Raw genomic sequence first — 25,049 nt, 5'->3', positions numbered from 1 at the left:
GCAACATAGTGCTGGAGAAGTAGCTGAGATCTACATCAAGATCCACAGACAGAAGGAAGACAGAGACCCTCTGGGCTTGGCTTGACGTTTTGAAATGCCAAAGCCCATCCACAGTGACACACTTGCTCTAACAAAGCCATTCCTCTTCATCTTTTCAAATAGTGCCACTCCCTAGAGACCAAGCATTCTAATCTATGACCGTATAGGGACCATTCTCATTGAAACCAACTGAGTGTCCTTCCAAGGACTGGAATTTAGGTCCCAACACCCATAATGGAGCTTCATGTAATCCCAGCTCCAGGGGATTCCACACTATCTTCTAACTTTGTAGGTACCCATGTGCGTGTGCATGTTTACACATGAATTAAAATAAAAATGATCAATATTTTTATGTATATTCATTATATATATATGTATGTGAATATTTTGCTTGAATGTATGTATTGCACCATATGTGTATCTGGAATCCATAGGGTTCAGAAGAGGGTGCTGGGTGTCCTGGAAGTGGAACAAAAGCATGTTTATGAGCCAGTGGATGCTGGAAATTTAATCCAGGTCCTCTGCAAAGCAACAACAAATCCTTCTTGACTGTTGAACCATCTCTCCAGCCTCATAAACTATAATCTTTCAAATATAGTTTACATAGTTATGGCTTGTAAGAAAGCGAAGATTTGAATTCAAACATTCTAATTCCAGAGTTTTTTGTTATTTTTATGTTTATTTTTCACTAATACATAATATATAAAAATTGTACACTAATGTAGTACATGTAACACATTAGTGCATGTTCGCTTTGATTTTTGTTTAAATCTGGTTAAATATATCTGTTTCCTCCAATATTTATCCATTACTTTATAGTAAATTTTTTCAGAATCCTTTCTCTTGATTAATTATTTTTTATGTGTATGGGTGTTTTACCTGTAGGTGCATATATATGCACCACTTGCGTTCAGTGTTCTCAAGGCCAGGAGTGGGACCATCTGTTCCCCTGGGACTGGAGTTATAGGAGGTTTGTGAGCCACCATATGAGTGCTGAGAATGGAACTTCAATTTTCTAGAAGAGCAGCCAGTGCTTGTAACTGTGAGCCATCTCACCGGCCCCATTAGTTATTTTAATAATGTATGAAGTATTATTGCCATAGTGTTTATATTCTTAGTTTTGCTATGTAAAAATGAAAATTCTGAACAATTTAAAGTATTAAAAGTAGAGGCTTCTGTTTATAGAACAGTCTTATAAGATGGTAAAGACAACCACATACTGGGAAAGGACAGTTACATATTTGAACATGACAGGACTGCTTTCCCAGAAACATTTCAAGAGTTTCTAGAAATAAATGTGAAAAATACACTTTACAGAAGAGCAAAGTCACATGACCTACAATAATGAAGACATACTTCATCACTTTAGTAATCACAAGAATGCCAAGTGTTGGTAAAGCTCAGAGTGCCTTCCTCCATTGCAAAACATGTGCTGCCTGGTGAATCAGTTGCCTAGGAATTTAGTCCTTGATGTGCTCCTTAGGGAGAATTGTACTCAGGAGTGCAATAGATCTGTAAGAGGTTCACAGAATGTAGTGCACAACACTTAAAAGGCTGAAAACAAGCCAAGCATGATGGCACACGTTTGATTTTATCACTTGGGAGGCAGAGGCAGAGGGATCTCTATGAATTCAGTGCCAGCCTGGTTTGCATAATGAGTTCAAGGTCAATTGCCAGTACATAATGAGACACTGTCTCAAAAACATAAAGAAATCACCGTCCAAACAATGGAGTAATTGAATGGGCTGAGAATTCTTAGAGGCCTGTTTTCTTCTGTTGAAGAAAAAAAGTGAAGGGAATGAGAAATAATGTTCCTTTCTAAATTAAGCCAAACTTCTAAGTCATAGCCCTGGGAATATGATACTTTTATGTGTTTTGCCTCTAATTTTCTTCTGATCTTTCAAATAGGTTTTAAATTTGATAATGGTAAGATTTTTGTACTTAGGCAATACTCTTTTATTATTAGGAATTTCTGTCTGAATTTGACTTTTCTCTTATGTATTATGTACTATGTGTCCTCAAAAAATACAAGGAATGTTTGGCATAATAGCCCACTGTTTTCAACAATAAAGCTATCCTTTTTTCCTCAAGAAAAAGGAGCTTTTCTCATTGTATAATGGCCTTTTTCCATGACTAAAAAAATAAGGAACAGACAGTCTTTAGCCAAAATGTCCAATTATTGAGTATTTTTGGTAATAAGAAAGGAAGCAGTATTTTTCATCACCTTTACAAAACCACAGCTCAAACTTGAAATGAAGAATTGTCAGTAACTTTTTATTTTATATTCCTATGTAAAAACTTTCTGGTGGCTAAACTTCCCTACTACCTAATAAATATTATTTTAATCATTTGAAAGAGCTTATAAATCAACGGGGTTTTTTTCTGACTCTATTTTAATTAGCCATCTCAATGTCTTGCCAAACTAAATTGTTCTCCCAAGTTAAAGCAAGAAAAAAGAAAACTGATAGACTTAGTTAATGGAATTTTTCTGTTTCTTGTTCTCTATGTCTGAGTGCCAACATGTAACCTATCTGAGAAAGAGAGAAAAATGAGTAAGGCTCTTTAGTGACCAATAACATGTATCTATTTTGTGTATGTGTGTGTACACACCTGTGTTTAAGGTTTCCCATGAAGGCCAGGAAGGGCACTGAATCCCCTGAAACTGGCATTAAAGACATTTGTAAACTGCCTGATATAGGGAAAAACTCTGTTCTCATACAAGAACAGCAAGGGTCCTTAAACTCTGAAAGGTCCCTCCAGATCCTACTGACCAAAAATACATCAATTAACATATATTTAGTTAAAGTTAATGACAGTATAACTAAATGTGTATATGAACAGGTAATTTATATCCTGCAAATCTTAAGAATCATATAGACAAATGTTTTAATGACAAAAACATGCCAAGATGTTTGATACTTAAAAAAATAAATTCAATCGTTAGCTAGTTGATACATATAGTCTAGCTGGCTTTGATCCTGCATAATGTAGGACTTCCAGAGTTTTCCCTTCTCACTTGTAAAATATTCTTTCTAGAAACTGCAAATGTGTTCGTATGCTCTTTGCCTAGCTATATGTTGTTCTAAAGCAGTGAAAAAAAATTAAGTGGTTATCCTTTAATTTCTTGCTGGTTCTTAAAAGAGGATCTTAAAAAAAGTCAACAACTCCGAGTTTTCCCTGTGTTTAAATACTCCTATTCTAATGAGTCCTAGGGGAAAAACATGATCTAAGAATATCATTACTACGTCACAGTTGCTATCATGTTTGAGTTGAAGTTTGTGCTTAGGCTGTGAATATAATTTATAGTTTTCACAATAACCCTATAAAAGTTGTAGTTATTTTCATTGCATAAATAATAACTAGGCTATTGGGGAGAGTTCATGCTTTGTACCAAGAACTCACCAGCAAAGCTGGATGAGAACCAAGGTGAGACTCCTTGGTCTGTTTTCCATAAACTCTGATACCTTCTCTCTTGTCTTCCACTCCTCCCAGTTAATCACTATGAGGATAAAATAATGGAATTTTATTTAAAGAAAAAGATTGGATAGTACTTGTTGCACAGATATATGCCAAATCTTGAAATGACAGACTTTGGAGGATATTTTTTAAATGAGTAATTATTCGTGTTGGAAAAACATTTGCTTTACGTAATTACTTTTTGGTAAAGATTAAACCCAGGGTCTTGCACAAGTTTGCATGCTCTCCAGATTGGGCTGTAACATCATCTCTAAGAGATAATTTTCTGTAATACTTTACTGACTTTGTTTTTGAATAGATCATTCATGTATAATGTAGATTCTGAATATTAAATCTTCCCAATGTATTAAAGCCTCACAATATTTATTGTACCAGTGATTATGTAGAATGTGTAAACATTGACACTATAAGAAAATCTGAAAACCCATTGGAATAGTTTAAGAAATGTGGAGTATATGCCTAGATTTCCTACATATTGTAAGTAAACTTTTTCTCTGTAGAGTGTTCAAAGTTTGCTAGAAATTCGAGTCCCTAGGATATGACACTGGAGGAACAAATTCTACTTTAAATGTCTTGCTAGTATATCTTACAGATTTCTGATTTCTATTCATATTGCGATGCTATGCTTTTACTTATTTTACAGAGAGGAAACTGTGAATCTTCAGTTATTTCCTTTCAAATCTGTGGATAAGCAGAGGCTTTTTGCAGCTCCCTCCCCCACATTTATATCCTTGACCTTTGCCTCAGAAAGCAGCAGTCTGTAACAAGGAGCCCATGAAAGAGAGTGTTGTACAGCATTATTCTATAAAAGAAGTCACACAGGCTAAGCTTTATGTTTGCTGAGTGATTTAATTCTTACACATGCTGGAATTGGCTGTGGACCATGCATAACATGATGAAAAAGCACTTTTAGTGCAATATCACAAGCAAACTTCCCACTCTACTCCATTGGGATTTTTTGGGGTTTTTTTTTTTTTTTTTTTTTTTTTGGTTTTGTTTTAAGTGAAAAGAAAGCACTTACTTTCCTGTTATTAAAAAAAAAAATCTACCCAGGAAAAGTGAATTGTGGTATCTAGATCCAATCACTGGCTTCATTAGGATTCCTGAAATTACTCTGGTTGGTTTTAAAATAAGCTACTAAGGGATATACTCTCCAGGGGAAAGGATGCCAGCTGACATCAGTGTTTTGAGTTCCCCACAGAATTCTAAAGGGAAAACATAACCAGCAACAACAACTCAGGAAACATGGCTATATCATAGCTACAGGGTGTTTGTGACTCAGCGTCCCATGGCAGTCTAGGTAGACCCTCAGAAGTTGTTCCTGATCCATTCGAATACTAAGTAATGACTTAGAGGAGTGAAGAGCAAGCATGTTTTCATGGACGACGGAAATGTTTGAAACTTGGCTAATAAGTGCAGTTAGAAATCTGCAGGAAGAGTGATTTTCTTTATAGTTTTCTCATATGTCCTTTGTTTCAGACATGATGAATGTCCATCTTCTTTGCCAAATCATGTAGTGGCTTTAGGGTATTCTTGGGTAAAACTAGATATCAGTGTATCTTTTCTGTTTTGCAAAGTTACTTAAGAGGCATGCTTGGTAAATGTCTACTGAACCTTTTAAAATACCAGAGCTCATCCACTCTATGGACAGTACAAAATTTAAATTCTAATCTAACTTGAATATCTAAATACTTGATGGTATATCCTCCGAGAACCTTGTACTTTGTTACCCTATGACAGTTTTCCAATTATCACATTGTTCAGCTTCTGTTTCAGAATACTTGATTTTTACTGACCGTGAAAAAGAGATGTTATTTATTCTAGATCAGGTATAAAACAATCAATTATCAGAACCTTAGGAGTAGTGAGATATGAGAGATAAACCTAACTCATTGATTGTAAACAATAACTCTGCCTTCCCAGTAGCAAATGAAAGATTGTAACTTCCACTAGAAGAGAGATCCAGAGGATTAATGAGGATATTATTTTTAACATTGGTCTTCAACACAGTGGTTTATTGTTTATTATTATCATTATCATTATTATTATTATTATTAGTAGTAGTAGTAGTAGTAGTAGTAGTAGTAGTAGTAGTATTGTTATAGTGTTCCTGCTTTTAGGATATCTCCATTTTAAGTCCTTTTTTTTCTTATTTGCCAGGAAATTACATGGGTGAATGGACTAGGTAGCTTTGAATAAAAATGCAGTTCAATACAATATTTTTATTTAACATACAATATTGCAGAGGTAGTATTTAAAATTAACCCAATACTGACTTTCTTTTCTAGATTAGATTTATTTGAGTAAAGCTGTAATAAATTTCCATGTAAAACTGAATGGATTTATTTTTCTACTTTTATACTCCTTTTTGACAATTCTTCAGATAACCAAGAGGAAAAGAAGAGAAAAGTTTTCTTAGCTACTTTTCCTATTGTTATGATAAAATACCCAGGCAAAAGCCGCTTATGGCCAAAAGGATTTATTTTGGTTTATAGTTCCAAGGTACCACCCATAATGGTGGAGATGTTCTGATATCAGACCTCTGGTCTTATTGCATTGCCAGCCAAGAAGCAGAGGAAAATGAATGTCCATGCATGGCTGCCTGTCTCCTTTTTCTGCATTCCAGAATACAAGCCACTTTTAGGACAGATCTCTTCACCTCAAATAACCTATTCCAGATCATCTCTGGAATGCCTCAGGTTTTGCCTTCTAGATGATTCCAGATCCTATCAAGTTGACAGTCAACATTAACCATCACAGAAGCAAACTTTAACTTAAAAATATTTGCTTATGGGTAGAACATAAAACTTATTGTTTATAGTAGTGGTATAGTAAACTGATAAGCACATCTCAGGTTTCAAAAAACAAAAATCAAAACAACAACAACAACGAAAAGCTTGGATTTGTACACTACAAGTAGAGTAGATTTTCAAACTGCAAATAGATTATTCATGGTTAAAAGTCCTATTACTTCTGCAAAATTCAGTTCAGAGTCTCAATAATCTTCTAATTTAGAACTTCTATTTTTATTATAGTAAGAGAAAGTGGGGAGTGACAGGAAATTGCATTAAGTGATATGTTAAGAGTTATTATTAATTATTAATAGTTTTAGCATGGCCTCCTGAACTGAATAGGTTTCTTTAGGGAGTCAGTATTAACAACTAAATCTCTAAGAAAATTATTTTTTAAATGCGGCTTTAAGTTTAATCATCTCCTATCTAGTGTGACTGCTGCCAGGATTCCATAAAGTCTAAACTTGTGAGCTCTAGAAGAGACATGTAAAGAAATATTTTAAAACATGTAAAGAAAAGCATTTTCCTTTGAGTATAGTGGTATACTTACAGCAGTCAGAAGGCTGAAAGAGAGTTAAGAGCCGGCCTAGACTAGATGACATACTGAATGCCTGTCTATGTAAAAGCAAAACAAAGAAAGAATCCCTATTGAGGTCAAGAGTGTGCAAAGAGAAAATTAGGGGTTTTTTTTCCCTGAATACCCTGGCAATTGGTGTTTTTAATCTTTTACTCTTCCCTGTGCCTAATGCCAAAATTTAGTCTGTATATTTATTGAAAAATCATGAGGGTGTTGATATTAAGTACAGACAACAAACCAAGCATTTACTTTCTTTACATTTTTGGAGTTGCCATTGATTACCTATCCCTGAAATAAGAACCCACTTAGCGAGGTGTACATTAAAACAGTCTGTTCCAAAACACAGTCTTGTCTAACACTTATGTTAGGTCTTGACAATAGGAAACCACATGATGGGCTGTGTTTAAGGACTTTTATAATCTAATGGGAGATGGGAAGCTTTACATGTTGAAAGGTTACAGAATAAATTACACTTGGGATTGAATAGTGCAGGTAGATCTCGGAGTTTGAAGGTCAGCGTGTGTACAAAGTGGGTTTCAGGACAGCGAGGGCTATATAGAGAAGTCTATCTCAAAACAAAACAAAAATTGCATTTGGAATTAAAATGTAAATGTGGGAAACCACAAGATCTCTGTGGACCAGCTAGAGAAACATTTCATTGGAAGATGCCTTGAAAGCAGGAAAAAATTTTAGAGGTAAAGAGGAACAAGGACTATTCTAGGAAAGTGTATAGAAGAAATAACTCTACCAAGAGTTACTTGAGGAAAATTTGACACACATAAATGACATATTGGACATAAATGAATGATTATAAGAACATGGAGTAGAGAGAATGAATTGAAAATGATCCAGAGGTACCTTTGTGAATGTATTAAATGTTGTGAAAGTTATGCCCAATTCAGCCATTTGGAAATGCTGTGCTTTGTGCCATGGGTTATGGTCATTTTGATGACTTCTGTTTTATTGAATAGAGTATAACAGGCTGTGGTTTTATTCACACATACCTAGAATATATTGGATCCCCTACAATTGGAATTATGGGATGAGATGTGGAGCTCTGGCACCTGGGACTTTCCACAGTGATCTCTCACCCAGCTAGGTGGGTTCAGGCAAGGAAAGACAGAACTCAGGCATGGGTAGGGGGTGAGACTGCGTTTACCACCTCAACTGCTGGTCCTTCTCCTTTCTGCCACTGCCTCTTCAGTTGTTCAGCCAGGCTGAGCCTTCAGGAGATTGACTAGCCAGTGACAAGGGGTGCAGGAAGGCTTTTGGCTGAAATTTTGAGAGAGCAGGTCTCTTTCCCATGTGTCAGTATTACGGGTCTTAAGACAGAAGTTCTCAAAGGATGGAATAATTCCTGCACACCTTTAATCCTGAACATGACTCTTAACTACAGTTTTTTGGATGGGTCAGTGTCTGACAGCAGGTACTTCCTATTGCTTTGGCCTGAGAGCTTGGGAAGACCTCATGTACATATTCAGGGTCCTGCTTCTACATCTGTCTTGAGCCTACATGACCTGTGGTCACATTCTCACCTGTGGAGGAGGGATTTGGAGCGCTGTCCTCTATGACTGATCTGTCTTGAGCCCATGTAACCTGTGGGCACGTCACATCCTCACCTATGGAAAAGGGGCTTGGGGCTCTACATGACTGGTCTGTCTCAAACTCTCTACAGGGGTCTGTAGGGGGCTGCAGCTAGTGAGGCCTTGATCTGGGAGAGTGGGAATGCACCTGCCATCCCTTTTAGGATCCCTGGGGACCTATCTCGACTAGGAATTAGGGTACCTTTCACAGCCCATTACCCCACAATGCGAGCCACAGTGCAAGTTCTGAGAATTGAAACTGGGTCCACTACAAGAACAAAACATGCTGTTAATCACTGAGCCAACTGTCTAACCCATTACTTTGTATATTTCTGCCCCAACTAGCTATGGTCTTCCTAATGTCTTCATTTCCCCATGAGCCACTGAAGTCTTTGTTCAACCCCCTTCCTACTTTTTGCCATAGGAGTACAATAAGACCCAACTGTGTTTCCCAACACTTGTAATAGTAAGATGTTTAAAGCAACCTAAATTCCATCTGGGAAATTAAGTAAGAGATTGTGCATTTGCATAATGCTATGCTGCTATGAAAGGGTTCTTTAGGGAAGGAATGTGATGTAGTTCAATGGTAGAGTGTTTGCCTGTTTGCCTTTGGTTTAAATTCTCAGAACTCAAAAAGAAACCCATATACTGATATGGGTCTTCCCTGCTGGGTGCTTATATAGATGACAACCACAGGACATCTTCCTTTTGTCCCTTCAGTTCACTGTTAATCCTGATCTGCCTGTGTATGGTGGGAGGCTGTCTTACATGGGTCACAGTAATGAATGTTCTACTGTATATGATGGAAGAAAGTTTTATATAGGTCACAGTAACGTATGTTCTTGCCCTGTGAGTTCTTTTTGATTCATTTAATGGGAGTCCCTAATTTAAGCAAAAAAACTGGGTTTGATATGGCAGCACATTCCTTTAGTCCAAGAATTTGGGAGACAGAGGTAGGCGTATCTCTGTGAGTCTCAGACCAGCCTGATCTACACAGTGAACGACAGGATTACACAGAGCAGTGGTTCTCAACCACCTAATGCTGTGGCCTCTAAATACAGTTCCTCGTGTTGTGTTGACCCCACTCATAAAATGATCTTCATTGATGTTCCGAACTGTAATTTTGTTACTATTATGAATCATAATATAAATATCTGATATGTGGTCCCCTGAAAGGGTTGTTTAACCCACAAAGTGGTTGTGACCCAGAGCTTGAGAATCACTGACATAGAAACCCTATCTTAAAACAAAACAAAACAAAAAATTAGACAATTTTAAAAGAAAATAACACAAAAGTTTTATATTTTAATAATTGAGGAGTTGTTATTATTATTAAAATGGCCATTTAAGAAAAGAATATAAATAGAAATTGATAGTATACTGAATAAATTTTTAAGTCTTTATTTATTTTTACTTTTGGGTAGTTAGCAGCCTTCAACTTTTATAGAAATTAATGTAGGAGCTAGAAAGGTTGTTTGCTATTTAAGAGTGCTTGTTGCTCTTGCAGAGGACTACCTTGTCTGGCAACTCAAAATTGCCTGGAACTTTAGCTCCAGGGTATCCAGTACCCTCTTCTGGCTTCTGTCAGTATCCACAAACATGTTCTTAGGCATGCAAACACATAAATAAAAAGAAATCTTAAAAATTTCACTAGGCATCACCATTCTAGTCATACTTACTTAATGTACACTCCACCTTACTTATCAGAACTATGATTTAAATACATTGTAGACTTAAAATAGAGAATCATATCGAGTCTCTAGTTTAGAAATTGGTGTGAAATGATTCATCTATCAAGATTTTATTCTTCATATGTGTGAGACAGGAGCTAGGTAAAGTCTAATTCTTTTTTCAAAATTGGAACAGATATCTGCAGAGTGATGGTATAATCTGGAATAAGATACAGCAGTGATACATATTCTAAATTCCAGTGTTCAGTAAAGAAAGGCTTTACACTAGAAACTTCTATTCTCCGTGGGTCCTTTGTCATGTATTTTCAACTTCCCAAGCACAGAGGATAGAATTATCATAAATGGCTATCAATACTATTAGCTGAAATATGTCCATAAATTTCTCTAGTTTAAGTGGCTGGGGCAAGGGGATTATGAATTTGAGGACAGCCTAAGTTGCATTGTGAGTTCCACAGCAGACTGTGCTATGCAAAGTGAGACTAGGACGCCAGAAAACAAAACCAATCAAACAAAAACCCTAAAACAATATTAATCCCTTTTATGCTTTTTATAATGTATTATTATTGATTTAGGAACATTGGTGGTTTGACTGCATGCATCTTTTTGAGGGTATCATATCCCCAAGAATAGGAGTTATAGACAGTTGTGAGTTGCCATGTGGGTGCTGGGAACTGAACATGAGTCCTCTTTAAGAACAACCAATGTTCTTAACCATTAAGTCATCTCTCAGGCCCTCTTCTATGCTTCTTGGAAGTAGAATCTAGTAGAAATTCTTGGCTGTGTTAAGATAATCTATGGAGCCCCAAACTACAGTTTTCAATATCACTTACTTTTATTCACTGTCTTTGCTTTTATTTGCAGTTCTGGGAATTGCCAATGCAAACTGGGTGTCACCGGCTCCATGTGTGACCAATGCCAAGACGGACATTATGGCTTTGGTAAGACAGGCTGCTTGCCCTGCCAGTGCAACAACCGGTCTGATAGTTGTGATGTTCTCACAGGTATGTAGTTTTCTTAATAGCATCATGAAATTATTCTTTATTCCTTCAATCTTGAAGTCTTAATGTATTGATTATTTTCATATAGTTTCTAAGGCCTTGAACTTTTATGTAGATATAGTAAAGCATATAGCAAGTCAAACTTTTACAACAACTTAAAATATTTAATGAATTTCAAAAATCCTACAGATTGAAGATTGGAGAACAACACAAGTGAAGTGTTAGACTTTGCAAAATACATTAGAGCTCATCTAAGCAAGCTATGCTTCCTTGAGAATTCCTGTGTGAAAGAACTGAGACTCCATATGACTTAGGAAGACTGAGGCAAATCCAAGACTGCAGAGTGAAGTTTACTGTGGGGTTACTTACACAACTAGAGTCAAGGGTGGAAACTACATTGGCCAGTCCTCACAACTTGAATCAGCAAATAGAGAATTGTGTGGTTTTAAGATCAATGGTGACTTTCATTAAACCCAGAATGTAGCTAATTTATCTCAGGCTAACATCAAAGATGTCCAGCATGTTCCTGGTGCTAGTGGAGAAGGTCTAGTCCTAAAGTCCCATTATCATGCCATTCTTTTTCTTTTAATCTGCAATGTGCAGGAAAGCTATATAAGGAAAGGGTGTAGGATTGCTTAGGCATAGGAATAAAAGTTGTGGCTCAAGATGTCTCCAGTTAAGTTAGACTGCATCAATACACCACATGATTTCTTTCCAGTAGAAATTTGCTGATTCTGAGCACAGGTTAAGGGGTAAGGGTTGGCCAAAGGAAGGGAAAGCACTCTTGAAGGAGAGCTTTTGACAGCCATCTGGAGCATGCATAATAGGTGGAAACTAGAGGAGCCCAAAACACAAGGACAGTTTTCCCAACTCTGAACTAAGATGTCTGGGCCAGAAAATATTTTATGCTGAGGAGACAAAATCCTTTTAAAGAGAAGAGGGCTTGTTATAACATGCAGCCAGCTCTTTCTTAATACATTGCCAAACTCTGAAGATGCATGGAATGGGTCTGAATGGTCGAACCCCCAATGTCAAGACAAAGGTCTGCCAAATTCTTAATCCAAAAGGTCATGCCAAGAAATTGTGAAGAACTACTGTTGAGTTGGCAGATAAGAAAACTGAGTCTGTCTGTAACCCACCGTCATGCCTGATTGAATTGAGGCCATCATTTTCGTGTATTTGCCTATTAGAGGAAATAAGAACCCTCTTCAGTTCTAGCTTAGTTTAGTTTAGTTTAGTTTAGTTTTTCAAGGCAGGGTTTCTCTGTGTAATAGTCCTGGACTTCTGGAACTAACTGTAGACTAGTCTGGTCTCAAACTCACAGAGTTCTAAATGTCACTGCTGGAACTAAAGATGTGTAGCACTACACCTGGCTGATTCTTTTATATATCAGGTATGGTATACAATACAAAAAAGACTACAAAAATGGAAAAATGTGGCTCTTAAAAAATATAAACAATGGAATCAGAACTACAAGTAATACTGTTACTAGAATTCAGATGGAAACTTCAAAATAACTAAAACTACTATATTGAGGAATTATAGAATTGTCTTATTAGGAATAAGACAAAATCAGTAAAAAGATAAAATTTCACTAGAGAATAGCTCTACACTGCACATACACACTCACATGGGATGGGGGCTAGGGAGACAGCTCAGTTAGTAAAATGCTTACTATGCAAGCATAGGAACCTGGGTTGTAAACCCGTGTTAAATTGCTGGGCATAGTTTTATACATATGGGTACTGCATCTCATGTATGTCTGTGTACCAGTGTCTAAAAGGGCATCTGATCCCCTGTAACTGGAGTTACAGACAGTTGTGAGCCACTGTGGGTGCGAGGAGGTGAATGTGGGTCCTCTAGAAGAGCAGCTAGTGTACAGAGCCATTTATCTCTCCAGCCCCAGTGCATGCAGTTAGAATCTGAGTGCTCAGGAAACAGAGACAGGAGGATTCCTGGGACTAGCTGACCATCCAGTATACCCTAATTGATAAACTCCAGGTCATTGAGAGCCTCTCCTCTCAAAGGAACTGGACAGCATTCTTGAGGATGGCACTTGAGATTATCCTCTGACTTACACACATACATATGTACTTATATGAATATAAAGCTGCAAACACATACACACAGATTTGAAAAAAGCAATCTAAGGGCTGATGAGATGGTTCAGTTGTTAAGAACACTGGCTGTTCTACCAGAAGTTCTGAGATCAAATCCCAGCAACTATATGGTGGCTCATGACTATATATAAAGGGATCTAATATCCTCTTCCTGCATGCAGGTATACATGCAGACAGAACACTCATGCATTAAAAAAGAATACATAGATAAATATTTTTTAAAATAGAAGCAACCTAAAATTGTGATATTTGAAGATCATACAAATTATGGTATTTAAAGATAATAACTTATTTGCAAGAGCTAGGAATAGGCTTTACCCAGTGAAGGCAAGATAAAAACCAAATAAAATACAATAAAAGCTGTCAAAACTGAAGCATTTTTATAACAAGGTAGTAGAAAAAAGGCAGGAGAGATGAATAGGGTACAGCCAGAGTCTAATGTTTAAGGGAGCTCAAGAATTTATGGCCAAGAATTTTCTAAATGATTAAAAAAAATTCAACCTACAGATCAGAAAGCTCAGCAAACGCCAAGCCGTCTAATAACAGAGAAAACCACATCTAAGCAAACTCAGTCAAATTGTCAAAATTAAATTTCTGATCTTCAAATTCCCTAAATGTAAGTAAGATTAGAGGACCTTCCTGGAAAGTCTTTTAATATCAACATGGAAAAAAAATCAGGACATATGATTTTGAGAAGTGCATGACTTTTTATGAGAACAGAACATCAGAATAAATCTAAGCTGAGTGGATCCCCAGAAGAATCACACTAGGAGCTTATTCTTTACACTTAGTCCTCGACACTCTACTGAACCATATGTAGAGAAAGCTGTCTTGAAGACGTTGTGTCCTCTGTCTGTAGCTACTTACCTAATGTTCTTTTCCTTTACTCTTGTATTGTCCCAAAATGACTACGCATATTCTTCCCCCTGACAAGAATGGCCTTTCCAACTCGCCTCCATCCACACCTTAGACCCCTTTGCCTTATTAAGTCATAGACTTCATCCAGGTCCTCTACAAAAGGTGATTTCATTAGCATTTCCTGTTGCCACTCACTAAATGGAAAGCTCTCTCGCTACACACTGTCACAGGCACTTGCAAGTTTTCAGAGCACGTGTCCCAATTGGTTGAAATGTTTACTTGTGGGCATTACTCTCATGTACACATGCCCTACATGGTAAGTTCTATCAGGGCATGAACAGAATCAGCGTCATCCTGTTGTTTACACAAGCTCTATCACACTTATTGGCACATATTTAATCTTTGTTGGATTAATGAACAAACTAATGGTAAAATATGAAAAACAATGGTGAGGTTCATCATTGGCTAATAAGAAGAATGTTTTACTGGATCATATCATCAGTTATTCTCTGGGTGGTTTAAAGAACCAGAAAGCCATTTGTATGACTTTTTTATTCATAGCAGGTGGCAGCTATCACACTGACCCTCATGTGCACTGGAGATAAAGTAAAATAAATCCATTAAGTAATTCTGACTTCTAAAAGACATTTATAGTTTACCATATTAAAAATATAATAAGTCTGGAATCCAATGTGAAGGAGTGAGCACTTTACTGAAAACAGCCAATTTATATACAATTTTTATCACAGTTGAGTTTTCAAGAGTGCTGTGACACTATCGCCCTCTGGTGGCCACTTTGTATGTTTGCATAGTTATTCTTCCCAGTATGTCTTGAATTTCTGTTTTAGATTGATTTAGAGTTTCAAAGTTCTCTTTTGAAGTAAAATATATTGGAGAAAATATCACAGGGACAAATTTGACAGTAGATATGAAAAGGCTCTTTAAAAATATTTAACCCAGAAATTCTATTTTCAGGAACCTGCAGAGAAAATAATTCTAAATTCATAAAAAGCTTATGTTGATTTAAAAAAATGCTCACCAGAATGATAGTTATGATGATAAAAAGCAACACTTAGACACCATAATTTATAAAAATATTCAATTAATACTGATATATAGATAATATATGATTGAAAACCCAGAAAATCAAAATTTTACTGTATCTTGGGCAAGTTATTTAATGTGTTTCTGTCTCCATAAACTTGGGTTAACAATAATCACCTAGTAGTTTTGCTGTAAAATTAAATACATTTGTGCTTCTCTACAATACCTTGATCATCATAAGCAGTCTGGAAGTGATAGCTATTAGATTTCATTACAGTGTTTTCATGAATGGCATATGTGAATATTTGGGCTTTAAAACAAAAAGTACCATATAATTAGACTGCTTCAATGACAAAACCCAAATCTCTATAAATAAGTTAAAACTCCAAGGAAGGTATCCCAAATGTTAATGCATTGTCTGGGCATTTTTCTTGTCCTTTCACTTGTTTTCCAACTTTTCTTTATTGAGCACATTTTTCTTAAATGAAAGTGTAAGAGAGTCAGTTATTTTTTAACTGCCAACTTTGTCTGGCAGGCTTATTTTTAAGAACTCAAGGCACTTTTGTGTCTTGGTCATATCGCATGAGAGTGAGACTTGAGCAGCCTGATTCACTGACTCCCTGGACTGCTTAGTAGCTGCTTTGCTTCAGGATGCTGCTCTCCCTGGCCTTCTTCCTCTATGGCTACATTTCCTTTTCTGTCCGTTGTGCTCCATCTCCCTAGGTCAGCTCTATACTGGTGCCTCGGAACTCAGAGCTTGGCACATTTGTCCCCTCCACTAGTACTTTCCCTTTGGGTGATCTCACCCAGACCTTAGACTTAGTTGAAATGTCACCGATATGCTTGTTTATTCTCAGTTTTGCATTCCTCCCTTGATCTCCATGCTCATTCAACAGGCTGCTTCATTTGAATGCTTTTCATTAACATTAAAATCCTAACACCCAAAACTCTTATTTTCCACTAATACCTGTCTCTCCTTCCTTTGCAACAACCACTGATAGTGCGTCCTTCCCCAAGCCATTATCACCTGTCTGAACTGGTTGACCTTCTCTTAACTGATCTTTCTGCCTCTGTCTATTGCCACTTCCCTGGGTTTCTATCCTATCACAGTCCAGTCTCCATGTAAGAATTTTTAAAATTATAATACTTAATTATGACATTCCCCTGCTAAAACCCTACAGTAGCCTACTGTTATTGTTGGAGTAGAATTAGGATATGCTTCTATGGCTTGAAACAAAAATAATAAAAGCTAAAATTAAAATACTTTGTTTTAAATCCAAATCCACAGTTGTCTGTGATATTTTAAGCAAACTTTTTTAAAAGCAAAAATTTTTTGTTGTTATAAAATTTATAGCTATAGAGTTACCAGAATATAAGAAGATTTAGAAAGAAAGCAGTGTCAATGTGTTTTTGTCCCTGTATGAGTACATACTCATATACATGAAAAATACCTTCAACACTGTCATATGTGTAAAAAGTTTCATGATTTTAGCCAGGCTTGATAGCCCCTGCCTGTAATGCCAGAAGACGGAGATGGAGGCAAGAGAAATGTATATAAGAAATACTCAAGTTAATAATAAAAAAAATAATAACTGTTCATATAAATCAAACAACTCAAAAAAAAAAAAAGAGTACCAAGTATTCCAAGCCAGGTTCAACAAAACAGTAACTTCGAGACTAGCTTGAACTATAAAACATCATTTATAACTAAATATATTTTATATGTTTTTAAAAGATGATATCTACATGAAAATTCAGTCAAAAATCAAAGTATCCAAATAACATAAAAATATCTTTCCTAGTAAGTCATGAAATTCCTGTAATCCTTTAGGAATTGAGAGCACACATTATTAATATTTTCATTGTTTTGGCTTTCACATCTTGTTACAGTTGTCATATCATTTTATAGTCCAATCAATTCTGCCACACTCGATTTTGAAAATATTACATGAGTAAAAGAAATGTATCCAGAAAGTCTCCGTTAGTATCAGCTGTTTTTAGCTTGTAAAAGTTAAACACATTCCTGCTTTTTTGTGTACTTAAATTACACCGTAGCAGTAGCAGTAATTGTAAGTCTGATTTATACTGCATTGTCTCAGTCTGTACGTAGATGTGATGCTGCTATGCCTCTCTCAAGAATCCTTTGTCATAGGGTCCCAAGGAATGTTGTCCCAAAACACACAGCTCTGCCTTCTTCCTGTTTTTTTTACTAGTCACTTCTAAATTTTTCACTTTGCATTGTCCTAGTTTGCTTTCTATTGCTGTGCTGAACACCCTGATGGGAAGCAACTTGGAGAAGACATGGTTTAGTTCATCTTTCACATCTTAGGTCACACTCTATCACTGAAGGAAGTCAGAGCAGGAACTCAAGGCAGAACTTAGGGGCAGGAACTGAAGCAGAGGCCAGGGAGGAACACTGCTTACTGGTTCATTCCTTGTAGCTTACTCAGCTTGCTTTCTTTTTTGCTTGTTGTTTGTTGTTTTTGTTTTTCTGTTTTTATTAATTTATTCTCTCATACATTTCAACCACAGTTTCCCCTCCCCGCTCTTCACCACTATCCCCCCCTACTTTCTCCATCCCCATCCACTCCTCCATTTCCCTTCAGAAAAGTCAGCCTGCTTTCTTATGCAATTCAAGATCACTTCCTAGAGTTGTTACCTCCCACACCAATCATTAATAACGAAAATGTCATATAAACTTGTCTAAAGTCTTTTATTGGTTACTTTTTAGTTCTTTTATAAAAACACCATAAGCTAGGCAATTTATAGAAGAAAACGTTTAATTAGCCTTATGGTTTTAGGGAGTTGGAGTCCATCATGATTTGGGGCAAAATAGCAGGAAACAGCAAGCATGTTGTCTGAAGCAGCATCTGAGAGCTCATATCTCACTCAGTCCAGCCCTCAAGCAGCAGGCAGAGAGGGCACACAGAGAACAGTTGGAGTCTTTTAAAACCTGAAGGCCCATCCCAAGTGATATAGTCCTCCAATAAAGCCAGGCCTCCTACTCCTTCTCAAGTTGTTTCACCAACTGGAGGCCAAGTATTCAAGCACAGGGGCCTATGGAGTCTATTTTCAATACAAATGCAAACCACCACACAGCCAATAGAGGCATTTTTTCAAGTGAGGTTTCTCTCTTCTCAAATGACTCTAGCTTCCCAACCATAACTTACTACAATTAATTAATTATGGAAGCTGCACTAGCAACGAATTTGTTTCTGATGGGTAACCCCATGAGATTATTTTCACAGCACTTTTTTTCCCTTCAGTTATTAAAACTTTTGCCCCACAAAGACTTCCTGTACTTTCTACTATTTAGACACATGTAATCTTTGAATAAATGTAATATTTGCCATAATAAAAAAAATGACTCTAGCTTATATCACTTGACAAAAACTAATGAATATTCATGTATCCACCTCTAAATATTTTGCCACCATTTTGCTTCATACTTATCCATATATGTATAATTACTATATTAGTCAGGGTTTTCTAGAGGAACTGATAGAATGAATATATGTATAAATGAATGAATACATATGAATATATATATATTTATGATTTTATTATTATTTTACTGACTGTGGTCCTGTTAGTCCAACAATGGCTGTCAACAGAGGCAAAGTCCAAGCATGCAGTAGTTGTAGTCCACAAGGGTGGATATGTCAACTGGTCTTCAATATACACCAAAATCTTGAAGAAGTAGTTTCTAATAGCAGTGAAAATGTGGACCTGCAAGCAAAGAAAAAAAAGGTTCTGTCCTCCATATTCTTTATATATGTTGCTACCAGAATACATAGTCCATATTAAAGGTGAATATTCCCACTTCAAATCATTTAATTAAGAAAATCTCTCACAAGTATACCAGCCACTTGAGTTTTAGTTCATTCCAGATGTATTTAAACTGAAAAATAAGAATAACCATTACAACAGATATTTGAAATGGAAAATTTCAAAAAAAATAGAGTGCTTGTTTTCTCAGATATATTTTCTTTCTCCTATTCATGGAGACAGTAATCCATATTATTCCTTAACTGTCTCTGTCCATACTTAAAGTTTTTACTATGTATTTTTTTGGTTTAATGTATTATATATTTTTTGTATATGTTTACACTTTATGTGTATGACTTGTCTGAATGCATGGGCAGCTCACAAGCATCATAGAGTTCTGATTACCCCTGCTGGTCTCCAAGGGCAGTGCACAGAAACACACATAGGCACATACACATAAGTAATAAATTTTTTAAAAAAATAGGTGTATTTATTTTATTTGTTTATGTGTATGACTGTTTTGCCTCCATGCGTGCATGTGTGCCTAGTGCCCAAAGAGGTCCGAAGAGGGTGTGGAATCCCCCGGACAGGAGTGGCCATTGTGAGGTGGCACACAGTGCTGGGAATCCCAGACTGTCTGTGAGAACAGCAAGGCTTTTACCAGCTCAGCTGTCTCCATCCCTCAATCCTTCTCTTTTCTTTTCTTTTCCTTCCTTTCCTTCCTTTCTTTATTTCTTCCTTTCTTTCAAGAAATAACATAGAATAAAACTAAATGGTACTCCTGCTAATTTTTCTGTATAACCTGTGGTCTTCCTGATGCAGGCAGGATTTCTGAACATTCCTTAACATTTAAACAATTAATTTGATTCTTTTAGGTGCTTGTTTAAACTGCCAGGAAAATACTAAAGGTGAACACTGTGAAGAATGCAAAGAAGGATTTTATCAGAGTCCTGATGCTGCAAGAGAATGCCTTCGCTGCCCGTGTTCAGCAGTGACTTCTACAGGCAATTGCACCATAGGTAAGGTCTTTTTCTAGGTCTTCACTTTCTTCTCTGAAATAAACTGTATTGATGTATTAGGTTCTAGAGGACATAAGTGAAAGTGAGTTATTAAATATCACAACAGTTTAATTTCTATGAATTTACAACCAAATTTAATCATATATGAAATGAAAATTTAGACGTCTTATCAACACTGTGCATGTATCTGGATTCTTTCCTGTAGCATATTTTCAATGTTCATGCATATTGAAACAGGTATCCGTAATGCATACTTCTTGTTGTAAATTGTATAGAAGCCATATTTTATTTATTTTTCCTGACTTGGTGGATATTTAAAAGTTGTCTGCTGTAAATAATGCAGTCATAAACATTTCTGTTCATGTTTTGTATATATAAATGTTGCCAATATACCCTCAAGTCAGTGGCTGTTGTATGTTTTCCCCACTGTTAAAGAGTGAACTTGGGAACTTATTTGTGTGTGCTAGCCAAGCACTCTGCTTCTAATCTGCATTTACCAGTGTTTCTGTGTACAAGGGTTTTCATTTCTCTGGGGCTTGTCACTAGGAGTAGAATTTGCTATGTCATATATCAATTCTGTTTGACTCTATGAGGAAATATGAGATGGTTTTCCAAAATAAGAACACAATTTTATGTTACCATTTTGTGGGGGTGGTGTATGTATATTGTGTATGAGTTTGTATGGCACAGCATGTTGTGTTTTAAAGGCAGAGATGAACATCATGTATCTTCAGCCTCCCTCCACCCTACATGTTTAAGATTTATTCTTTTGTTTTTAGTTATGCATATACATGTTTATCTATGGAATATCAAGTGCATATGAGTGCAGTGCCTGTGGAGGCCAGAAGAGACCATCCAATCATCTGGGTCAAGATGTTTCCCTGTCTCCCAATATTATTGTTTTTAAGAAGTATAAGTGAGGATTTTAAATTGTCAACAGACTCAGAAACACTTATCAGCTATCTCCTTTATAACTACAGCCATCCTTACGGATGTGAAATGGCATTCATTACACTGAGGTTTTAATTTGTCTGTCTCTGATGTCTGGTTATATGTTTATTGACCAGTATTGTATTTCTTTTAAGAAAACACCTTTTGGTATTCTTTTGTTCATATCTATCTTTTACCATTGTGTTTATAGAGTAATATATACAAATCAGTTTTCAGATATCTGATTTGTAAGAAATGAGTATATAGCTCCATGTGAAAGCTATTGCCTAGTAAATAGAAGATTCTGGGCTTGATCTCTAAATATTATAAAATACTTAAATGAAAAGGTTTTAAAAAATAATTTATAAATATTCCAATAGCACAATTTTTCACTTGTTTCATCTCTTTTTAACACAAATGATTTTTTTGTTTACTTGCTTAATTTCAGAGGCATTCAGTTTAATTTTCTGTTATTGTTTATGTTGGTTTGGAATTAATTCTCATGAGTCAAGATGTTAGGATTGTTGTCAGTAGTTTGAAGGTTTAATTGGGACTGTAGAATCTGATTTCAATATGGCTAACTCATATGGCTTGCTAAGGGCAAAAAGATTCTATTGGTCATCATATGGACTTCGTCAGTAAGCTACTTAATATGCTTGCAACATGGTAGCTGGCTTCTGCTAAAAGGGAATGATCTAAAAACGGGAAAAAGGCAATCTGTGGTATATTTTATTATATAGTCTCTAAAGCCAGAGAGGTGCTTGCAATACCCAATTAACTTACTTATACCTATTCTATCAAGTAAGAACATGTGATACTCCAGGAGTTGGGAGTATTTGACAGCATCTGGGAAGTCAGTTGATATACCTAGTAATAAACGAGAAATGGTATGTTTCTCATTTCATAGGAAGCTACTTAAAAATCTTTCATTTTTCCAAATAGTAATTAATCACCAGTACATGTTTTTCCTTGCTATAGACAAGGATTATAAAAATGTAAGGTATGGGTTCTAAAGGAGCATTCAGTGTTATAGAAAGGAAAACACACAAAGGGTCAAAAGTAGCACATAAACTTATGGGTATGAGCTTGCAGGACATGAAGAACGTTGTACCATTATCCCTGGGACTAGACCTCTGTCTCTTATTTCTCCTAAAGAAGATGATACCATCACATGGCATACATTTTTATTTATCCCTTTATAAGTATGCAATCTCAAATATTTACAATAAGTTAGGATTATCATTTTGTGTCAGGAATATAAAGATTGAATATTAATATCTAAATTTACATCTGCAATAAAAGAATTCTAGAGCATACATATTGGTGTGCTGTTAATGACATTTAAGATCTTTTTAATATTTATAAAGCAGAACTTTGGCTGCTCAAGTTCTTGGCTCATCTTGAGTAATATTTTTTTAAACATGGGGCTTTGCTTAATATACTGCTTTTAGTTGAGTGATTCCCTGGGTTCTCTTTCATATGATGAATTTAAAATGAATAAAATCTCTGTGGAAAGAAAATCCCTGTGAAAAATAATGTGCTTGAAAGCTTTGTTCTTATATGCCTTTTCTATACACTATATACTGCACTATAATAGAGATGATGTCTATATTTTAAATCACTTAAATCTCTAGCCTCAGTATATAATTTATGCTGATAGTACATGTTGGGTGAGTAGAAAAAGGGACAACCATCTCAGGGGAAGAGAGTAATTAGGTATGTAAAAATGGACTGGGAGACCTTTGGAGAGATTTATATTTCTTACTGGGAAATACAGAAAAGTATGTATGGAACACCTTACATTTAAATGGAGCCTTGAAAAGTAAGGACTGGGATACTTAGAGATGTATCCATGTAGTAGCAGATCACAGCCAGAAACTGAACTGGAACATGAGCAATCCGATTAGGCTTGCATGTGCCTATAGGAGTAGAAAGTACTAAGCCAATTCAATTTGATACTTTCAGAGACCGCTGTGGTTGTGAATTAGCTAAACTGCTTTGTGTTCCTGACAGGTCGCATGTGTGCACCTGCCCAAGAGCTATTCGGATTTGTGAATGAAAGATACATACACTAGTTAATCTTAAATATATCTTTACTAGCTCAAAGGCTGAGCAGTTCCAATCCTCCCTGAGGCTAGCACATATTTCCCTCCAGTATTCCTCCTGGCTTAATGTCCTCTAATTCTATATTTTATCTTTGTTGCCCTGGCTCCTGGGCAGAACCCTAATCTTTGCTGCTCAAGATGCTTCTGGGCAGCCCTTCTGGGGGTCGCATTTCTTTTCATCTACACTTTGGATTTTAGGGTTGTTTTGTTTTGTAGCTCTAAGTCTGATCTGCCTCCCTCCGAATCCTGATTATTTTCTTTTGTCTCTCCCATTCCTTAGCCCACACAAATGTAAAAGTCTTGTTTTAGTCTACTTCTCTACCCATTGGCTGCTGGCTATTTATTTATTTTATTAGTCATTTTATTCATTTGCATTTCAAATGATACCCTCCTTCCCAGTTACCCATTCCACAACCCCCCACATCACCCCCTCCCCCCTCCTCTTTGCCTCTATGAGGGTGCTCACCCCACCCAGCCATCCACTCATGGCTCACCGCCCATGCATCTCCCTATGCTGTGGTATCAAGCCTCTACAGGTGCCTCCTCTCCCATTGATGTCAGATAAGGCTATGCTCTGCTATATATGCAGGTGGAGCCATGGGTTTCCCCATGTGTACTCTGTGGTTGGTGTGATTCAGTTCCTGGGAACTCTGGGTTGTCCAGTTCGTTGATATTGTTCGTCCTACGGGGTTGCAATCTTCTTTACCTCCTTCAGTCCTTCTTCCTCTTCCATTGGGATCACCTGGCTCGGCCCTATAGTTGGCTCTAACTTGCGGCTATATTGGTTAGGTGATAGTAGACCTCTCTCAGGGAACAGTCATACCAGGCTTCTGTCAACAAGTGCTTCTTGGCATCAGCAACAGTGTCTAGGTTTGGTGTCTGCAAATGGGATGGATCCTTAGGCGGGGCAGTCTCTGGATGACCTTTCCTTCAGTCTCTGTTCCATTTTTTGCCCCTGTCTCTCTTTTTTTTTTTTTTTTTTTTGGACAGGAGTATTTCTGGGTTAAAATTTTTGAGATAGGTGGGTGGCCCCCTCCCTCATCTATGGTCCACATCTATATACTGGAGGTGGTCTCTATAGGTTGTAGCTTTCCTTTGTTGGAAATTTAGACAAATGTCATCCCCATTGGGTCCTGGGAGCCTCTTACTTCCCTGGTGTCTGGGACTTTCTAGTGGCTACCCCCAGTTCCCCACCCCACCCCCACTGGTACATATTTCTATTCAATTTCCTGACCCTCTGTACTTCTGTCCCTTCTAATACCTGATCCTGCTCCCCCTTTTTTCTCTTCCCCTCCTCTTTACCTTCCAGGTCCCTCCTTTCCTCTATCTCTTGTGATTATTTTGTTCCCCCTTCTATGTAGGATGGAAGCATCCACACTTTGGTCTTCCTCCTTCTTATGCTCCACAGAGTTTGTAAGCTATAACATGGGTATTCTGAGCTTTTGCCTAATATCCACTTATCAGTGAGTACATACCATGTGTGTTCTTTTGTGACTGAGTTACCTCATGCAGGATGATATTTTATAGATGCATCCATTTGTGAATTTCATGAAGTCATTGCTTTTAATAGTTGAATAGTACTCCATTGTGTAGATGTACTACATTTTCTGTATCCATTCTTCTGTTGAGGTACATCTTGGTTGTTTCCAGCTTCTGGCTATTATAAATGAGACTGCTATAAACATAGTAGAACATGTCCTTGTTATATGTTGCAGTATCTTTTGGGTATATGCCCAGAAGTGTATAGCTGGATCTTCAGGTATAACTATTTCCAGTTTCCTGAGGAACCACCAAATTGATTTCCAAAGTGGTTTTACTGTTGTCTCTTTATTGAAAAATCAAAAATTAACTGGGGACAAGGACCTTTAACATATAGACACAGATTTTCGATCTGGGGGAACAATTAATTCAAAGCACTAGAACCAATCCCCAACATCTCACCCTTTCTGTATAAAAAAAAAGGATTGTCTTAAACATAAATTGAGCATAACCATAACAATTGTGTAAATTATAAAGTATGATATACAATTAGCATCTAGTCTATTATA

General features: G+C 36.6%; 1 protein-coding gene across 1 annotated transcript in view; it reads left to right on the top strand.

The window, feature by feature from the left end:
- Positions 1-25,049, top strand: part of Megf9 (multiple EGF-like-domains 9) — a 112,099-nt gene that overhangs the window by 70,002 nt on the left and 17,048 nt on the right. The window contains 2 exon segments of the mRNA NM_001107940.1: positions 11,021-11,160; positions 19,823-19,966. Coding sequence (NP_001101410.1) covers positions 11,021-11,160; positions 19,823-19,966 — 284 coding nt within the window.

Source organism: Rattus norvegicus, chromosome 5 (assembly GCF_021556685.1).
Source record: "Rattus norvegicus strain SHRSP/BbbUtx chromosome 5, alternate assembly SHRSP_T2T, whole genome shotgun sequence".
Classification (NCBI taxonomy): Eukaryota; Metazoa; Chordata; class Mammalia; order Rodentia; family Muridae; genus Rattus; species Rattus norvegicus.
Note: the sequence above shows the minus strand (reverse complement) of the source record. Positions and strands in the feature narration are given on the sequence as shown.